This window comes from Fringilla coelebs (genome assembly GCF_963513975.1).
Source record: "Fringilla coelebs genome assembly, chromosome: Z".
NCBI lineage: Eukaryota > Metazoa > Chordata > Aves > Passeriformes > Fringillidae > Fringilla > Fringilla coelebs.
In genome coordinates, this window is record NC_140031.1 from 57,518,159 (window position 1) to 57,531,222 (window position 13,064).

Below are 13,064 nucleotides of genomic sequence, written 5' to 3' on the forward strand. Positions count from 1 at the left end.
AGCCATTTCAAAATCCAAGTTCCAAGTGACATTGCTGAGCCTGAAAGTATATACAACAGGGGTACTGGGGAGAGAAACAGGTGTGAAGGTGTGGAGATGAGGGGAAGTTTTATTGCAAGAGGGAAAAGAAATACAAAGGGCTTGCCTAGGAGGAAGTAGGCAGGGGCCAAGTGCTGGCTGTCCAAAGGCTTTTGACTCATCAGTATCTGTCATTTTGGCCTCAAACCAAGCCTCTGATGTCCTCTGTGCACCAGTAACTTGGTTTTCTCTAGACTTCTGTACCTGTGTCCAGTACTAACAGAAAAACTGCCATACTTAAATAGCCTGCAGTGAAAGGAAGTCAGAGTGAAGAGAAGCTCTGAAGGAAGGATGCTCTCCTGTATTTAAAGGCACAATACATACTGGCAGTATTACAGCTCTCATGTTGTGTCTTTCTGCAGGACAGCAACATGAAAATATTTGACAGAGACTGAACTGCCGGGAGGACACTGTTGCACCATTTCAGTTAACATACATGAACATTAAGTACTCAGATTGCAGAGTTCTTCCTTACAGCTTCAAAATGTGTAAGTGAGCCTCATAACATTGTTAGTATTTACAGCTATGGTCAACAGATATGAATGGGATTTTTCTACTAATAATACAGTTTCTAAAAATCCAACACCAACCATCTCTTCCCAAAAGAGCCAAAAGCTCGAGGCCTTCACTCCCACTACTAAATCCACATATCCTCTTCTTTACAGTAGCTGCTCTTTGTTAGAATTACACAATGAGTTCAAAGCCAAGAGAGATAGGATTTTTATTTCCAAACTTCTAAAATATTAATACAAACAATAGGAAGTACACAAAATTAAAAACCTATTTAAAAAGTTGTTCTTGTAAAAGTGCTCTATCAAAAAAGTGAAGGCAAATGACCAAGCACATCTTAGTAAATTCTGTGTATTGCAAACCGTGACAACAATGCATGCAATTATCTTTGGGTGTTCACAGATTCTTAGTGTCTGTTTGGTAACATTTTAAATACGTCAAGAAAATTCCACCACAGCAGTACTGATACAAAGTAGAAGAAGGCTTACAGATAAGAAGTATCGCAAGAAACATGCTTTAGGAATCAGGCCTCTGTTACATACTGTGTTCAGCAGTTACTAAAATGTGTCATTTATGCACTGAGATGTGCTTGAAAAAAACCTAAAGTTGGTTCCAGGTCTTGCTAATGGAAGCAAAATGTCCCCTGAGGACATTACTTCAGCTCTAACAGCATTTAGCTTTATACTTTAATTATTCACTTTTAGGTTGTTTTATTTTGGAAAAAAAATCCCCATGAGTAGTTTTTGCTATTATTCTGGTGTTAAGGTTTATCAAGATCAGAGTAAGTAATTTGATTAAAAATTCACATGTTTTTAATTTCTAAAATGTAAACTTCTCAAGTAATATTTGTATAGTTAGCATAGTGTAGTAAAAGTGGTGATGATTATGAAAAAACATTTACATTAAAAAACTTCAAGAACATTACTAAAATACAGTGGAATACAGATTCACAAGAACACACAAACAGATATCTAGGATGCTGTTTTAGCCACATAAAAGACAGAGACTTTTCTTGTGAAGGAAAGGCAGTTGTTATTCATGTCATGCTTGAAGGCAATTCTCCAATGACCTTCCCTACAAGAACAGAAAAAAAAAGGCTTATTAAATGCCATTTTCTTATTCTGATAGATGTAATTTCTCTTTAAAATTACAACATAAAAGCTCCTTTGCACTGAGAAAAACCAAATAAACTTTCCTGTGCTGAATGTTGATATCCTCACAATATCATAAATTTTTTAACTGGCTTTTTTACTTTGCTCTGAATTTCTTATGATCCTAACTTAACACAAGAATAATAAACTAAATATTTGATCTACCAGCAAAAAGTACCAAATGACATATTGGGCTGAGCTATGCATTTTTAAAAGTATCATAAATTAATCATCAAGTTCTTCTGAGAAAGTATTTTGTAATGTATCTGTATTATGTGATCACCTCAACACACACACACACACACACACACAAACACACACACACACACACAGGCCCCCAAAAAACCAAAAGGTAGAAAGGCTGCTTAAATAACAGAAGAAAATATGCAATGGTATTAAGAATTTTATCTTATTTGCATGAAGAATTACAGGTAGCACCCAAATTAAGAAAATCTGCCTCTGCTTCACCCTCTCTAAATTTTTCCAGAAGAGCATCTCATGTTCGTTGTTTCCTTTCTTTAGGTTCAATCCTGTTTTGTTAAACCTATGTAGCAACAATCAAAGCCATGCTATTGATGAGGCAAAAGCTCAAGAACAGTCGGTAGCAGCAAGGGGAAGATTTTATGAATACATTATGTTCTAGCTTAAATTCTGCCCTTTGAGAAAACATCCATTTTTTCTTTAATAGCACTCTCATCAAAAGAACAGACTTGAGTGTTTCTTCCTGTCTCTCTCTCTGTAGAGTTTTCAGCTCTTTAGCAGGAACTATTTTTATTTTTTTCTTTTAAGGAGGAGTAACCGCTTCTGAACATCCTACTTCCACATTTGTGTGTCAAACAAAAGAAGTAGATTTTCCAAGTAAAGGCGTGGTTCTGCCCAAGACTACTAGTGTGCATGGCCTTAATTTCTCCTGCTGCAATCACTGATAGGCTTTGTGACAAATGGGAGAGGCCAGACTGGGAATCATGAAACTGGATCCCAAAGGTTTGCAAACATTGGACAGCCACCTACTCTGCAGGTGTTCCAGGGGTACAGGCAATGCAGAGTTCAGGGAGTAGATCATCCTTTTAGATCTGTGCTGAAAAAGGTTACAAAGGACGTGACTACAGATTGCCTCAGCTCCTCTCTACTTCCACTGGTTTTGGTGCTGTACCAACAGTAAAACAGAAAAAGCCTAAGGACAGGCACAGTGAAATGAACTGCAATATGACATTGAAGACCTAAATGTATTTTAATATGATTCTTGCTTAAGCTGTGAGCTAGTCATCAGAACATATAAAATTGCCACAGCTTTGTCTTATTTCTCCAAGCTGGTATGTGACTGTTTACTGTCTGGCTATGACAAACACAGCCATGTGTCTTAGACAATTTTAATTACTTTGGATGCTGCTAATGACCTTATTGCTGCACAAAGACAGAAACACAACTCTCCCACCAAAAAAAAAAAAAAAAACCTCATAAAGAAAACACCTCTAGAAAGAGCTGTAGAAAAGAGACACGCTTCCACTGCACCACCTAAAAAACCCAGAAAACCATTTGCAGAGGCAGCAGAGAAATTATGAACATTCAAGCAAGAACTCAATGCTTAAACAAGTATCACCATGTGTCTTTGTCTCTCCAAGGGCTTGAGTTTCAAATTAGAGTGGTTGTCATGGCATCTGTGACTGTATTACCTGATTTCAGAGCAGAGCACAGGATCGGGGTTCACGGAAGGGATTGCTCCCCGCAGGAACCCCAACCAGCAAGGCATCTTTGCAGGCATTTTGCATACAGTACTGCTGGAGTTCTGCAGCTGCCTGAGAGACCTGAAAAGGAAAAAATCCAGAGAGGAAACTAATTCATTCACAAGCATCTATTAAGCATTTCCTCTTGAAGAGCTATTGTCAAACAGAGATGGAGTGCAGCCAAGTCACCTCTCAGATTCTAGAACATCAAGTAAATCAACACAGAAGCACAATTTACAAAGCTCGCATGAAGCACACATGAAATACTATGCCAGTGATAAGTCAGAAGAGTGTAGAGGACTGAGGTGCCAGTGTAATGCAATTTCTTCCCATTAAAATGCTCAGAGCCATGATGATTTTACAATCTTCTGTGGTGTTTGGAGGTTTATATTTGAACTCTTATATCCTCTGATAATTTATTAAAAGTATTTTCATTCCAAAGTTCTAAACAACACAGAGCATAACAAGGAGTGAAAGCAATAAGATGAGGATGAAAAGCTTGTTAAGTCCAAATCATCGTCTTCCCCCAGCAGTGAAGTAAGAACTTCAAATACACACTCTGGCCCCCTAGAAGGAGAGTCCAGAGCTGCAGAACAAGCCCAGGATCCCAAAGGCAAAATGTCCTCAGCACTGAACGTCCCTGCTCTTCTTACGGATGGCAAGTCAGTCATGTGCCTACATTTTTGAAGGAAAATGTAGAGGAATTTCTAGTTTCCCAGACACACATTAGGAACAGCTGCAGGGAACTATCAAAACCTATGCTGTCTGATACATATTTTATAAGAGGAAATACTAAATATATTGATGGAACTGTAAGTTCCCCTCTGACCTCACCGCTGCCTTTGTTACAGGACTCCTGAAATACTGACTTTTCTTCCTACACAACTCTGCAGTGTTGCCAAAGGACCATCCACACTTCCCAGCCTCCTGCCTAAAGGAACCACCCCAGACCACCAATGGAATTTTGGTTCTTGGCCATCCTATCTAACAGCATCTGGAAACACATCGGAAGTCTGGCCTAGCACACACTTTTGTTTGCTATTTTGCTGCTCTCCTGGTCACTGTCTTCCAATTCTTCTCCAGGCTCTCCTCCAGGAGGCTCATCCTAGTAACTGCCTGAATTTAGCCAGCAGCTGATGGCACTTCAGAGAGTTATTACGAGAAGTTTTTTCCCCTCAGCCTCTTTCTCTTGAGCAGAGTACAGGGAAAAGCATCTACAGCAATGATTCCTAAGTCAGCAGGCTTTGTCACTCCTTCCTTACCTGAGGAGAAGCCCTTTCTGGAGGCTGCATAGGTCTCCTGCCCAGCCCAGTCCCTTGGATCCCCTGCAGCATTAGCACCCTTGCCTCAACCACAGCACCTGCCCCTTGTGGTGCCCGACTGTGCACCACATGGCTATCAGGCAGAGATCCCACTAGCCAACAGTGGTCAGGCCAAGGCCAAGTGGAGCTTTTTCCTTTGAGGGTTAGCAGTGCCTACAGCATCTCCTTGCACTTTGCTGCCAAACCCTTCAACACAGACTGAGCTACGTATATCCTGGTATATTCTCAAAAGATACAAACCTACTCTTAGTCCTACCTATGCCCCATAACATTCTTCTTTTCTCCTGCTCACACAGAAAATTTCTGCAGTATTTCATCACAGGACAAACACACTCCCTTCAGCAGCCTCTGCATGCAAGATGTGTATGGGTACTTCTTCCTACTCAGTTTCCTCTTTCTGAAAATATTGTTCCTGTCTGCTTTTTTAGCCAGCAGGGTAAACAAAATCACCATTGGAACTTGGCAGTATGGAATGTATTTTTAAAAATCCTTTCATAACCAGCTTCCGTCTGGAAACACATGGTCTATTCAAAGTAGCTGAAACAATGTTTTCTCCCATTTCAGTGCTTGCTAAAACTGAACCAAGCAGTTTTTATCAGCTGAATATATTTCACATTATTTTTGCACTGTATGTATAGAAACCCAGATGACACAATTTATATGACACATTTTTATCATGTGTCATTTCAAAGCCATGAACAGGCTCCTAGAACAGCAGACATGGAAAGAGATTGCTATGCACAGTGCTGCAAGAAAGATGAATCTAAGGTCCATCAAGGACAAGCCTCCCTGGATTACAAGAGCAAACTCATAAAAAATACGCAGCCTTGTGAAGTCCAGCTCCAGAATATGTTACTACCACAGAGTAACACCTGCAAACTACAAACTATATATTTTATAGCCACTCCCCACCCACAAAAAAACAGTGGGGAGGAGTATATGAGTATTTTGAGTTTATGACTCAAAATGAGCAGGAACAGAGATCCAGGCACCAACAATAACTGGTGGGAAACCATTTCAGTGTTTGGCAATACTCTTCTTGCCACAAGAGTCTTCATTTCTACTCTGAAACATGTTGTTTTTCACATATTCCCACACCTTACTGTACTGATAAGCACAGTAATTTTTAGTGAATCAAGCATCTGCTGATTCTGTTTTGTTACTAATATGTAGTAACAAAACCAAATTGATTGGAATGATATCCAAAAGCCAGAGTGATTTCACCTCACAACAAGCATTTCAAATTTTCACCAGTCCACGTCAGGAGTAGTGGGAACAAGTATTTTGAATGATTTTTAAATCAATTAGCTAGGTTCCTGCAGCTCAATGTGTTGGCACTGTCGTCAGACTGAGGAAGCTATTCTTTTGTGACTGGCCAGAGAAAAATGGCGAATGCAAGCAGAGAGACGAGACAAGTGCGGGATATAAAATAATTTGACCTCCATCACTTCACAGACTATGCTGGATTTTGTGCGTGGTGATGAACCCCCCACATGTGCTGAAAACCAAGAGCTGTCTCTCTCGGTCAGGTCACCAAACCTGAGGACCTGGCAGACGACAGGACCGCCTCATCGTGCTGCCTTTGTCTGGGAATCTGCAAGCAGGAGAAGATTCATGCATGCGTAGCAAATCGCCTGCCTTCCCCAAGTGTGCCAGCGGGTATCACCCCGCACCGTCTCCCCCCGCAGATCCTGCCAGCGCTCCGAAGCAGGGGGGAGTCGGGTTGGCTCCGCTGCGAGGAACTACTCTCGGTTATCTGTTTGCTGGTGCAGAACTAACGAGGAGCTGCTGTTTTATTTATCACGGCTCCTTCCACCAGGGAACGGCACTCGCTCCATCTCTCCCGTGCGGCCGGGGCTCGAAGCCCGCCGGGCACATGCACCCCTCGCCCCCTTCCTTCCCAGGGCGGGCGGCGCCGACCAGTGCGGAGGGAAAGGCAGGAGCGGCTCCTCTCTCCCGTCCCGCCGGGCGGGTCGCGGCACCCTGCGCCTCACCCCGGTCCCGGGTGCCCCGCGCCCCAGCTCACCTTGATCCTCTCCACGGCCGCCTCCAGCTTCAGCTGCTCCACCAGCCGCTGCATGGTGCTCAGGCTGCCGCCCGACGACATACCGAAGCCGCGGGCAAGACGGAGGGGATGAAGCGGGCAGGCAGCGCGATTCCGGCGGGCTCGGCTCTGCTCCCTCCGCCCCGGGGAGGGGCCGGGGCCGCTCCGCCCGCAGCCCCCGCGGACCGCCCCGGCTCCTGGCCGGACCCCGCTGCTCGCTGCCGCCTTGTAGCGGCGCTCGGTGCGGGCTGGAGCTGCTTTGCGGGCCGGAAACCTGCTGGTTACAGCACGGCCGAAAAAAATAAAAGGGAAGAAAAGGAAACAAAAAATAAAGTGGGAAGGGGCGGAAGGAGGAGAGAAGAAAAAAAGAGGGGGAAATGGGAAGAAAAAAAAAAGAGAGGAAGAATAAGAGGACAAAAGAAAAGAGGAAAAAGAGGAAAAACGGGGAAAAGCAGAGGAGAAGGCAGAAAAGAAAAGGAGGAGAAAGGCAGAAAAGAAGTGGGGGAAAACCAGGGAGAAGTGGAGGAGAAAGGGAATTCACAGAATCATAAAATAGTTTAGATCACAAGGGAGTTTAAATATGGTCTAGTTCTAACCCCACTACTTTGGGCATGGATGCACCCACTGCATCAGGTTGCTCAGAGCCCTATCAAACTTGGTCTTGAACACTGACAAAGATGGAGTTCTAAACATGTGTTCTGCCCACAGGCAGCCGTGAGGTTCCAACTGCCTGGCAGCTGCTGCCAGTGTTGCTGCATCTCCCCATGCAGAGCTGTTCACCACCATTTCAGCAGTGACCCCTCACATAAGTCCTCTCAATTTTGGCAGGGATTTGACAGCTGTTAGTTTGCTGGCTTGTTTGAAAGTTGTTGGAATTAAGCTTACTGCCTAAAATGGTTGCTCTGAACATAAGACAGGATGACCAGGAGGTCAGGCCCAGCCAGAATGGGTTTCTGGAAGACAGGTCCTGCCTAACCAACCAAATGTCCTTTCGCAGCAAGGTGACACAACTAGAGAATGAGGGAAAGGCTGTGGATGTTGTCTATCTAGACTTCAGCAAAGCCTTTGACACCATCTCCCGCAGCATTCTCCTGGAGAAGCTGTCAGCTCATGATGTTTATGAGTGAACTCTTTGCTGAGTAAGAACTGGCCAGATGGCTGGGGGCAGAAAGTTGTGGTGAATGGAGTTAAATGCAGCAGGTCACTAGTGGTGTTCTCCAGGGGTCAGTATTTGGGCCAGCCCTGTTTTATGTCTTCATCACCCACCTGGATGGATGAGAGGATAAAGTCCACACCCAGCAAGTTCACAGATGACACCAAGTTGGATGGGAGTGTTGACATATGGGGCGGGAAGGCTCTTCAGAGGGATCAGGACAGCCTGGATTGATGGACTAAGGCCAGCTGCATGAGGTTCCACAAGACCAAATGCTGAGTGATGCCTTTGGGTCACAACACCCCAGGCAGTGCTACAGGCTGGAACAAGAGTGGCTGGAAAGCTGCCTGGCAGAAAAAGATGTGGGGGTGCTGATCAAGAGCAGCTGACCATGGCCCATCATGTGCCCAGGTGGCCAGGAAGGACAATGACATCTTGGTCCATAGCGGCAATAGTGTGGCCAGCAGGACCAGGGCAGTGATTGTCCCTCTGTACTTTGCAATGGTGAGGCCAGTTCTGGGCCCCTCACAACAAGAAAATCATTGAGGTGCTGGTACTGACAAATTTTTGGAACTCTGACATTTTAGGACCACAGACAAACATTTAGGTCCAGAAAGGAGATGCATATTGTACAGAGGGTGCAAGATGGAAGTTTTCTTACAAATCAAGCACACCAAGGAGTAAAAACCAGGATAATTTATGCACAAAATTTTACATAAACCCGCCTATCCAATACCTAGATACCACCTACCTCATGCATAGTCATTTAGTTTGCACACCTTATAATTTGTCACCATGCCTGCATGGGTCTCTTCTGGGGTCTCTAGTGGTCACTCTTGGTCATTTGGGGAGGTGTCCTCTATGAAGTTTCAAGCAAAGTTCACCTCAGGTCCAGCAGAACCTAATGGTTTTTTCCAACTTTGATGATTCTGTAATTCTGTATAGACAACCAGGTATGCACATGCTTGTGCCTCAGTCAGGGCCTCAGCATGGTCATGGAAAAGACACATTGAATCTTCTCCAAGATCCTAATACTTTCCGACCCTTTTCCCCATAACAATCTCACCACTACCCAGTACCAGCAATACTTGTTCATGTAGACATTTCTCTCTCAAGTCAATTCAACCTACACTGGCTATGCTAGGCCTACTATTGTAACTCTCAGCAGTCTCTGAAAATTTATACCCAGAAGACAGACATAATTTAGAATACCATGATAGTCTAGAAATGGCTAGTAGCCTCTGCTAATGAGGTGTCACTGCAGTGCTGACAGCTTTCTAAAGACACCTGAGTTTTTTCTATCCTTTGTCACAGGAATGTGACTAGTGTTTCTGCCCAGTAAATTTTTGCTGCATTCTATGAATTTATGTCTGCATCTGATTATTTTCAAAGGGGTGACATGTCTAGACAAGAGGGAACTCCAAAATGAACTCAGTAAAATGGCTAATTTCCAGCAGGTTGTATGATATGTCTGACTTCTCCAGGCACTTGGTATCAGGCCAGAAGTGTTACAGAGACAAAACCCCATTGCCATGGAAAGATACAGCTCTGTCCTCTGCCAGGACTGTACCTCCATTGCATTGATTTCCACTGTACTATCAGGTCATGAAATTAATCTTGATTACAAGGAAGGTAGACATCAAGGGAAAACAATACTGTGTTTCAACTTCATATTTGCATAATCCAAATATATTGCTTGGAAAAGGACAGAGCAAAATGAGTCAGAAGGGCAAGAGCAGCAGAGCTATTAGCCTGTGAAACTGCAGGCTAACAGGCTAACACACAGGTTTAGATCCCCTTGAATACAGCTGCCTTGTACATTTCCAGATATAACTGTCTTTGCTAATAATCAGCACCACTGTATTTGTGCTTAGCTTCATTCTCTGTTTCTACCACAGCAACGTATTCTTCCCTCTTCCACTCTTGCAGGAGACGGATGGTGTTTTGGAGGATGAAGCAGCAGTACACCAAAGCCGTGGTCTCTCACTTCATACACATCTTTGCAGTGTCCCTAAGATTACTTCACAAAATCAAGCACAGCTTTTTCTGCATTCCTTCTTTAACAATTTTTAGATTTTAATTGATAATTAGATACAAAATTAATTAAGTTCATTGCTACTCCACATTCAACAGAGATTAAGGAACAGTCCAGCAGTTCCTCTTCAATTTTGCTACTGTGTACAGAGATTCAGCCTAATATTTCTATCATGCTGTTCTGGCTTCAGGTGGGATAGAGTTAATTTCTTCTCAGTGTTCTGAGAATTTCTCTCTGCTGTGTTTTGGATGAGAATGGTGTTGGTAACATACTGATGTTTTGGTTTTTGCTAAATCCTGTTTTTCCAAAGTCAAGGACTTTTTATTCCCTCTTTTCATCATGCTCTCCCAAATCGGTAGGGAGCATAGCAGGGACAGGTGACCATAACTGACAAAAGTATATTCCACACCATAGAATGTCATGCCCAGTACCAAAACTGGGGGGAGTCACCTATCTGGGTTTGAGAAGGGGAGTCTGGTATCAATCAGCAAGTGGTGAGCAATTCCATTGTGCATCACTTGTTTTTTTCCCTTTTTGTTATAATTGTTATTTTACATTATTTTCAATTATCAAATTGTTCTTATTTCAATGTATAAATTTTAATTCAGCTCTCCTTCCCACTTCTCCAAACTGTCCAGCTTTTGGGCAGATCTCTGGGTAATGTTCTCAGTTATTTATCTGACCTTTAAGAAGACTTGAACCATTTGCAATAACATGGTGGCACCCACTAAAAAGACCAGTCGGCTTTCAAAGGTAGTCAAAGGATATTCAAAATCTTGAAAATTCTTGACTATTGTAATCAGCCTGGAGAGCAAGGAAGTTAAAAAGAGGAAGAAAAAAATAGGAAAGTGTTCCCCTCATAGGTTGTTCCTCTGAGGAGAAAAATACAAAGATTATTAATTGTTCACAGTGAAGAACTCCCAAAGCACAGAGGTGCCTGTAATGCTGAATACATACACCTGATTGGTGTCCTGGCCAGCAGCACCACATATTATAGTCCCATCCTACAAAATACACCACAGAGAACAAGTACTGCAAGTATCACTGGTACAATACATACAAAATGTCACAAATATGAGAGCGAATAAGTCCACATTGTAGCTAGCAACTGATAAACTACTGCAATGAATGTTTATAACAATTTTCTTTTAGCACACTTTCAGACATGCCCTTATATCAGCCTTTTGGGTCCATGATCAGCTGCCAAAAAGACTGTTGTGGTTTAAGGCCAGATGGAAATTAAGCACAAAGCAACTTGCTCAACTCCACCCCCTCTCTCTACCTCGAATCCAGCGCAATGTGGAGAAGGACCAGAGTAAAATTCATATGTTGTGATAAGAACAGTTTAATAATTAAAAATACAGTAAAATACAAGGAGGAGAAGGAGGAGAAGGAGGAGGAGGAGGAGAAGAAGAAGAAGAAGAAGAAGAAGAAGAAGAAGAAGAAGAAGAAGAAGAAGAAGAAGAAGAAGAAGAAGAAGAAGAAGAAGAAGAAGAAGAAGAAGAAGAAGAAGAAGAAGAAGAAGAAGAAGAAGAAGAAGAAGAAGAAGAAGAAGAAGAAGAAGAAGAAGAAGAAGAAGACAACGATGACAAACAAGGGATCTACAATGCAATTGCTCACCCCCTGCTGATTGATATCAAACTCCTCCTTTCCAAGCCCAGAAGAGCTGCCATTTCAGGAAACTCTCCCCACTTTATATACCAGGCATTATGTTCTCTGGTATGAAATATCCCTTGGGCATTTCAGGTCACTCGTCCCAGCTATACTCCCTCCCAGTTTGGTTTTTTTCTGGCAGAGCATGAGATAAGGAGGGGGAAAAAGTCCTTGGCTTTGGATAAGTACAATTTAGCAAAAATCAAAACATTGCTGTGTTATCAACACCATTCTCATTCTCAATCCAAAACACAGCAGTGTAACAGCTACTGAGAAGAAATTAACTCTGCCCTAGCTATTACCTGAATAGCTGAATTGTTTGGAGTGGCAGGGTGTGTGGGGTTTTATGAGCAAGCATGAAGGGCAGTGAGCACCTTAAAGATGTTTGCGCCTTATCCCTGAGCAAGTACAGAATCCAGAAACTAGTAAACTACTTTTTTAAAGTGTGCTGTCACCCTGGTAGCCCAGAGAGAAACCAAATCACTGCAGCATGTTGTGACCTGGCCCAGGCTTATTGAGCCATGGTCAACACTGCTCAGTAGTCTCAGGGGGAAAAGAAGATCTCTGAATCTGACAATGAGATGAAAACAGACCATGCAGCTGGTCCAGCCACTGTGAGACACTGCAGCTGCTCCAACCTCAGCAACAAGGAACTGCCACTGAAACCACTGAAACAGAATCTACAGGTGCCAATGTCAGTTAGCCCTGTACAGAAGCAATAGATATGTACATGAAAGTCAGCCTTTAAAAAACCTTTAATAAAAACAGTCAAGGAGGATGGGAAGAATAAAGAGAACAAAGAAGCAGCACTGTCACAAGGGTGAATTACAGAGCCATCAACAAGGTCTTCACAGGAACTGGAAGAGGAGAAAGAAGAGACAGCCACAACTTGATCCCTTTCCCTGAATGACCTGTGGAAGATATGAGAATATTCAGTCATTGTCCAGGTGACTGTATAATCACCTGGCTGCTCCAGTGCTAGGATAACAGAGCCAACAGTGTGGCTTTGAGAGAGTAAGGAAAGCAGGGAGCTGGGATCACTTGCTGAGAAACCCAGCATTGACAAAGCAATTGGAAAAAGGACACAAGTCCTTTGTCTGTGGACATGACTCTTATCAAGTGTGAGGGCAAGGTGTCCCTACAAAGAAGATATTCCATGTAAATGGAATAAGCAAATGGGCTGCAATAGAGAAAAGTATTAAATACCTGAGGGAATTAGCCATATGAGGAGTGATATATTTTGACCTGGACAATGTGCAGCTCTCCCAGGTCCAGATGATGTCTTATGTCCACAATTCATGGTGGAAATTTCTACAGAGTGCACCAACAGCATATGCCAACCCCTTGTCAACAATAGTTTGGAAAGATTATGTACAACAAACAGTGGGTGATTT

The 13,064-nt window shown here is 43.0% G+C and overlaps 1 protein-coding gene across 1 annotated transcript; it reads right to left on the bottom strand.

Annotated features, from left to right (window-relative positions):
* Positions 1 to 788: 788 nt before the first annotated feature.
* On the bottom strand, positions 789 to 6,943 carry LOC311165667 (guanine nucleotide-binding protein G(I)/G(S)/G(O) subunit gamma-10). Its single transcript, XM_084225859.1, has 3 exons — positions 6,812 to 6,943; positions 3,413 to 3,544; positions 789 to 1,662 (listed from the first exon to the last, which is right to left on the bottom strand). The coding sequence occupies exons 1-2, from the start codon at positions 6,890 to 6,892 to the stop codon at positions 3,419 to 3,421; spliced, it is 207 nt and encodes a 68-aa protein (XP_084081985.1). The 5' UTR covers positions 6,893 to 6,943; the 3' UTR covers positions 789 to 1,662; positions 3,413 to 3,418.
* Between the last annotated feature and the right edge of the window lie 6,121 nt (positions 6,944 to 13,064).

Coding starts and splice junctions, on each gene's coding strand:
- LOC311165667 (XM_084225859.1), bottom strand. CDS start 6,892: ATGTCGTCGGGCGGCAGCCTGAGCACCATGCAGCGGCTGGTGGAGCAG. Junction 3,545..6,811: donor CGGCCGTGGAGAGGATCAAG/GTGAGCTGGGGC, acceptor TTTCCTTTTCAG/GTCTCTCAGGCAGCTGCAGA.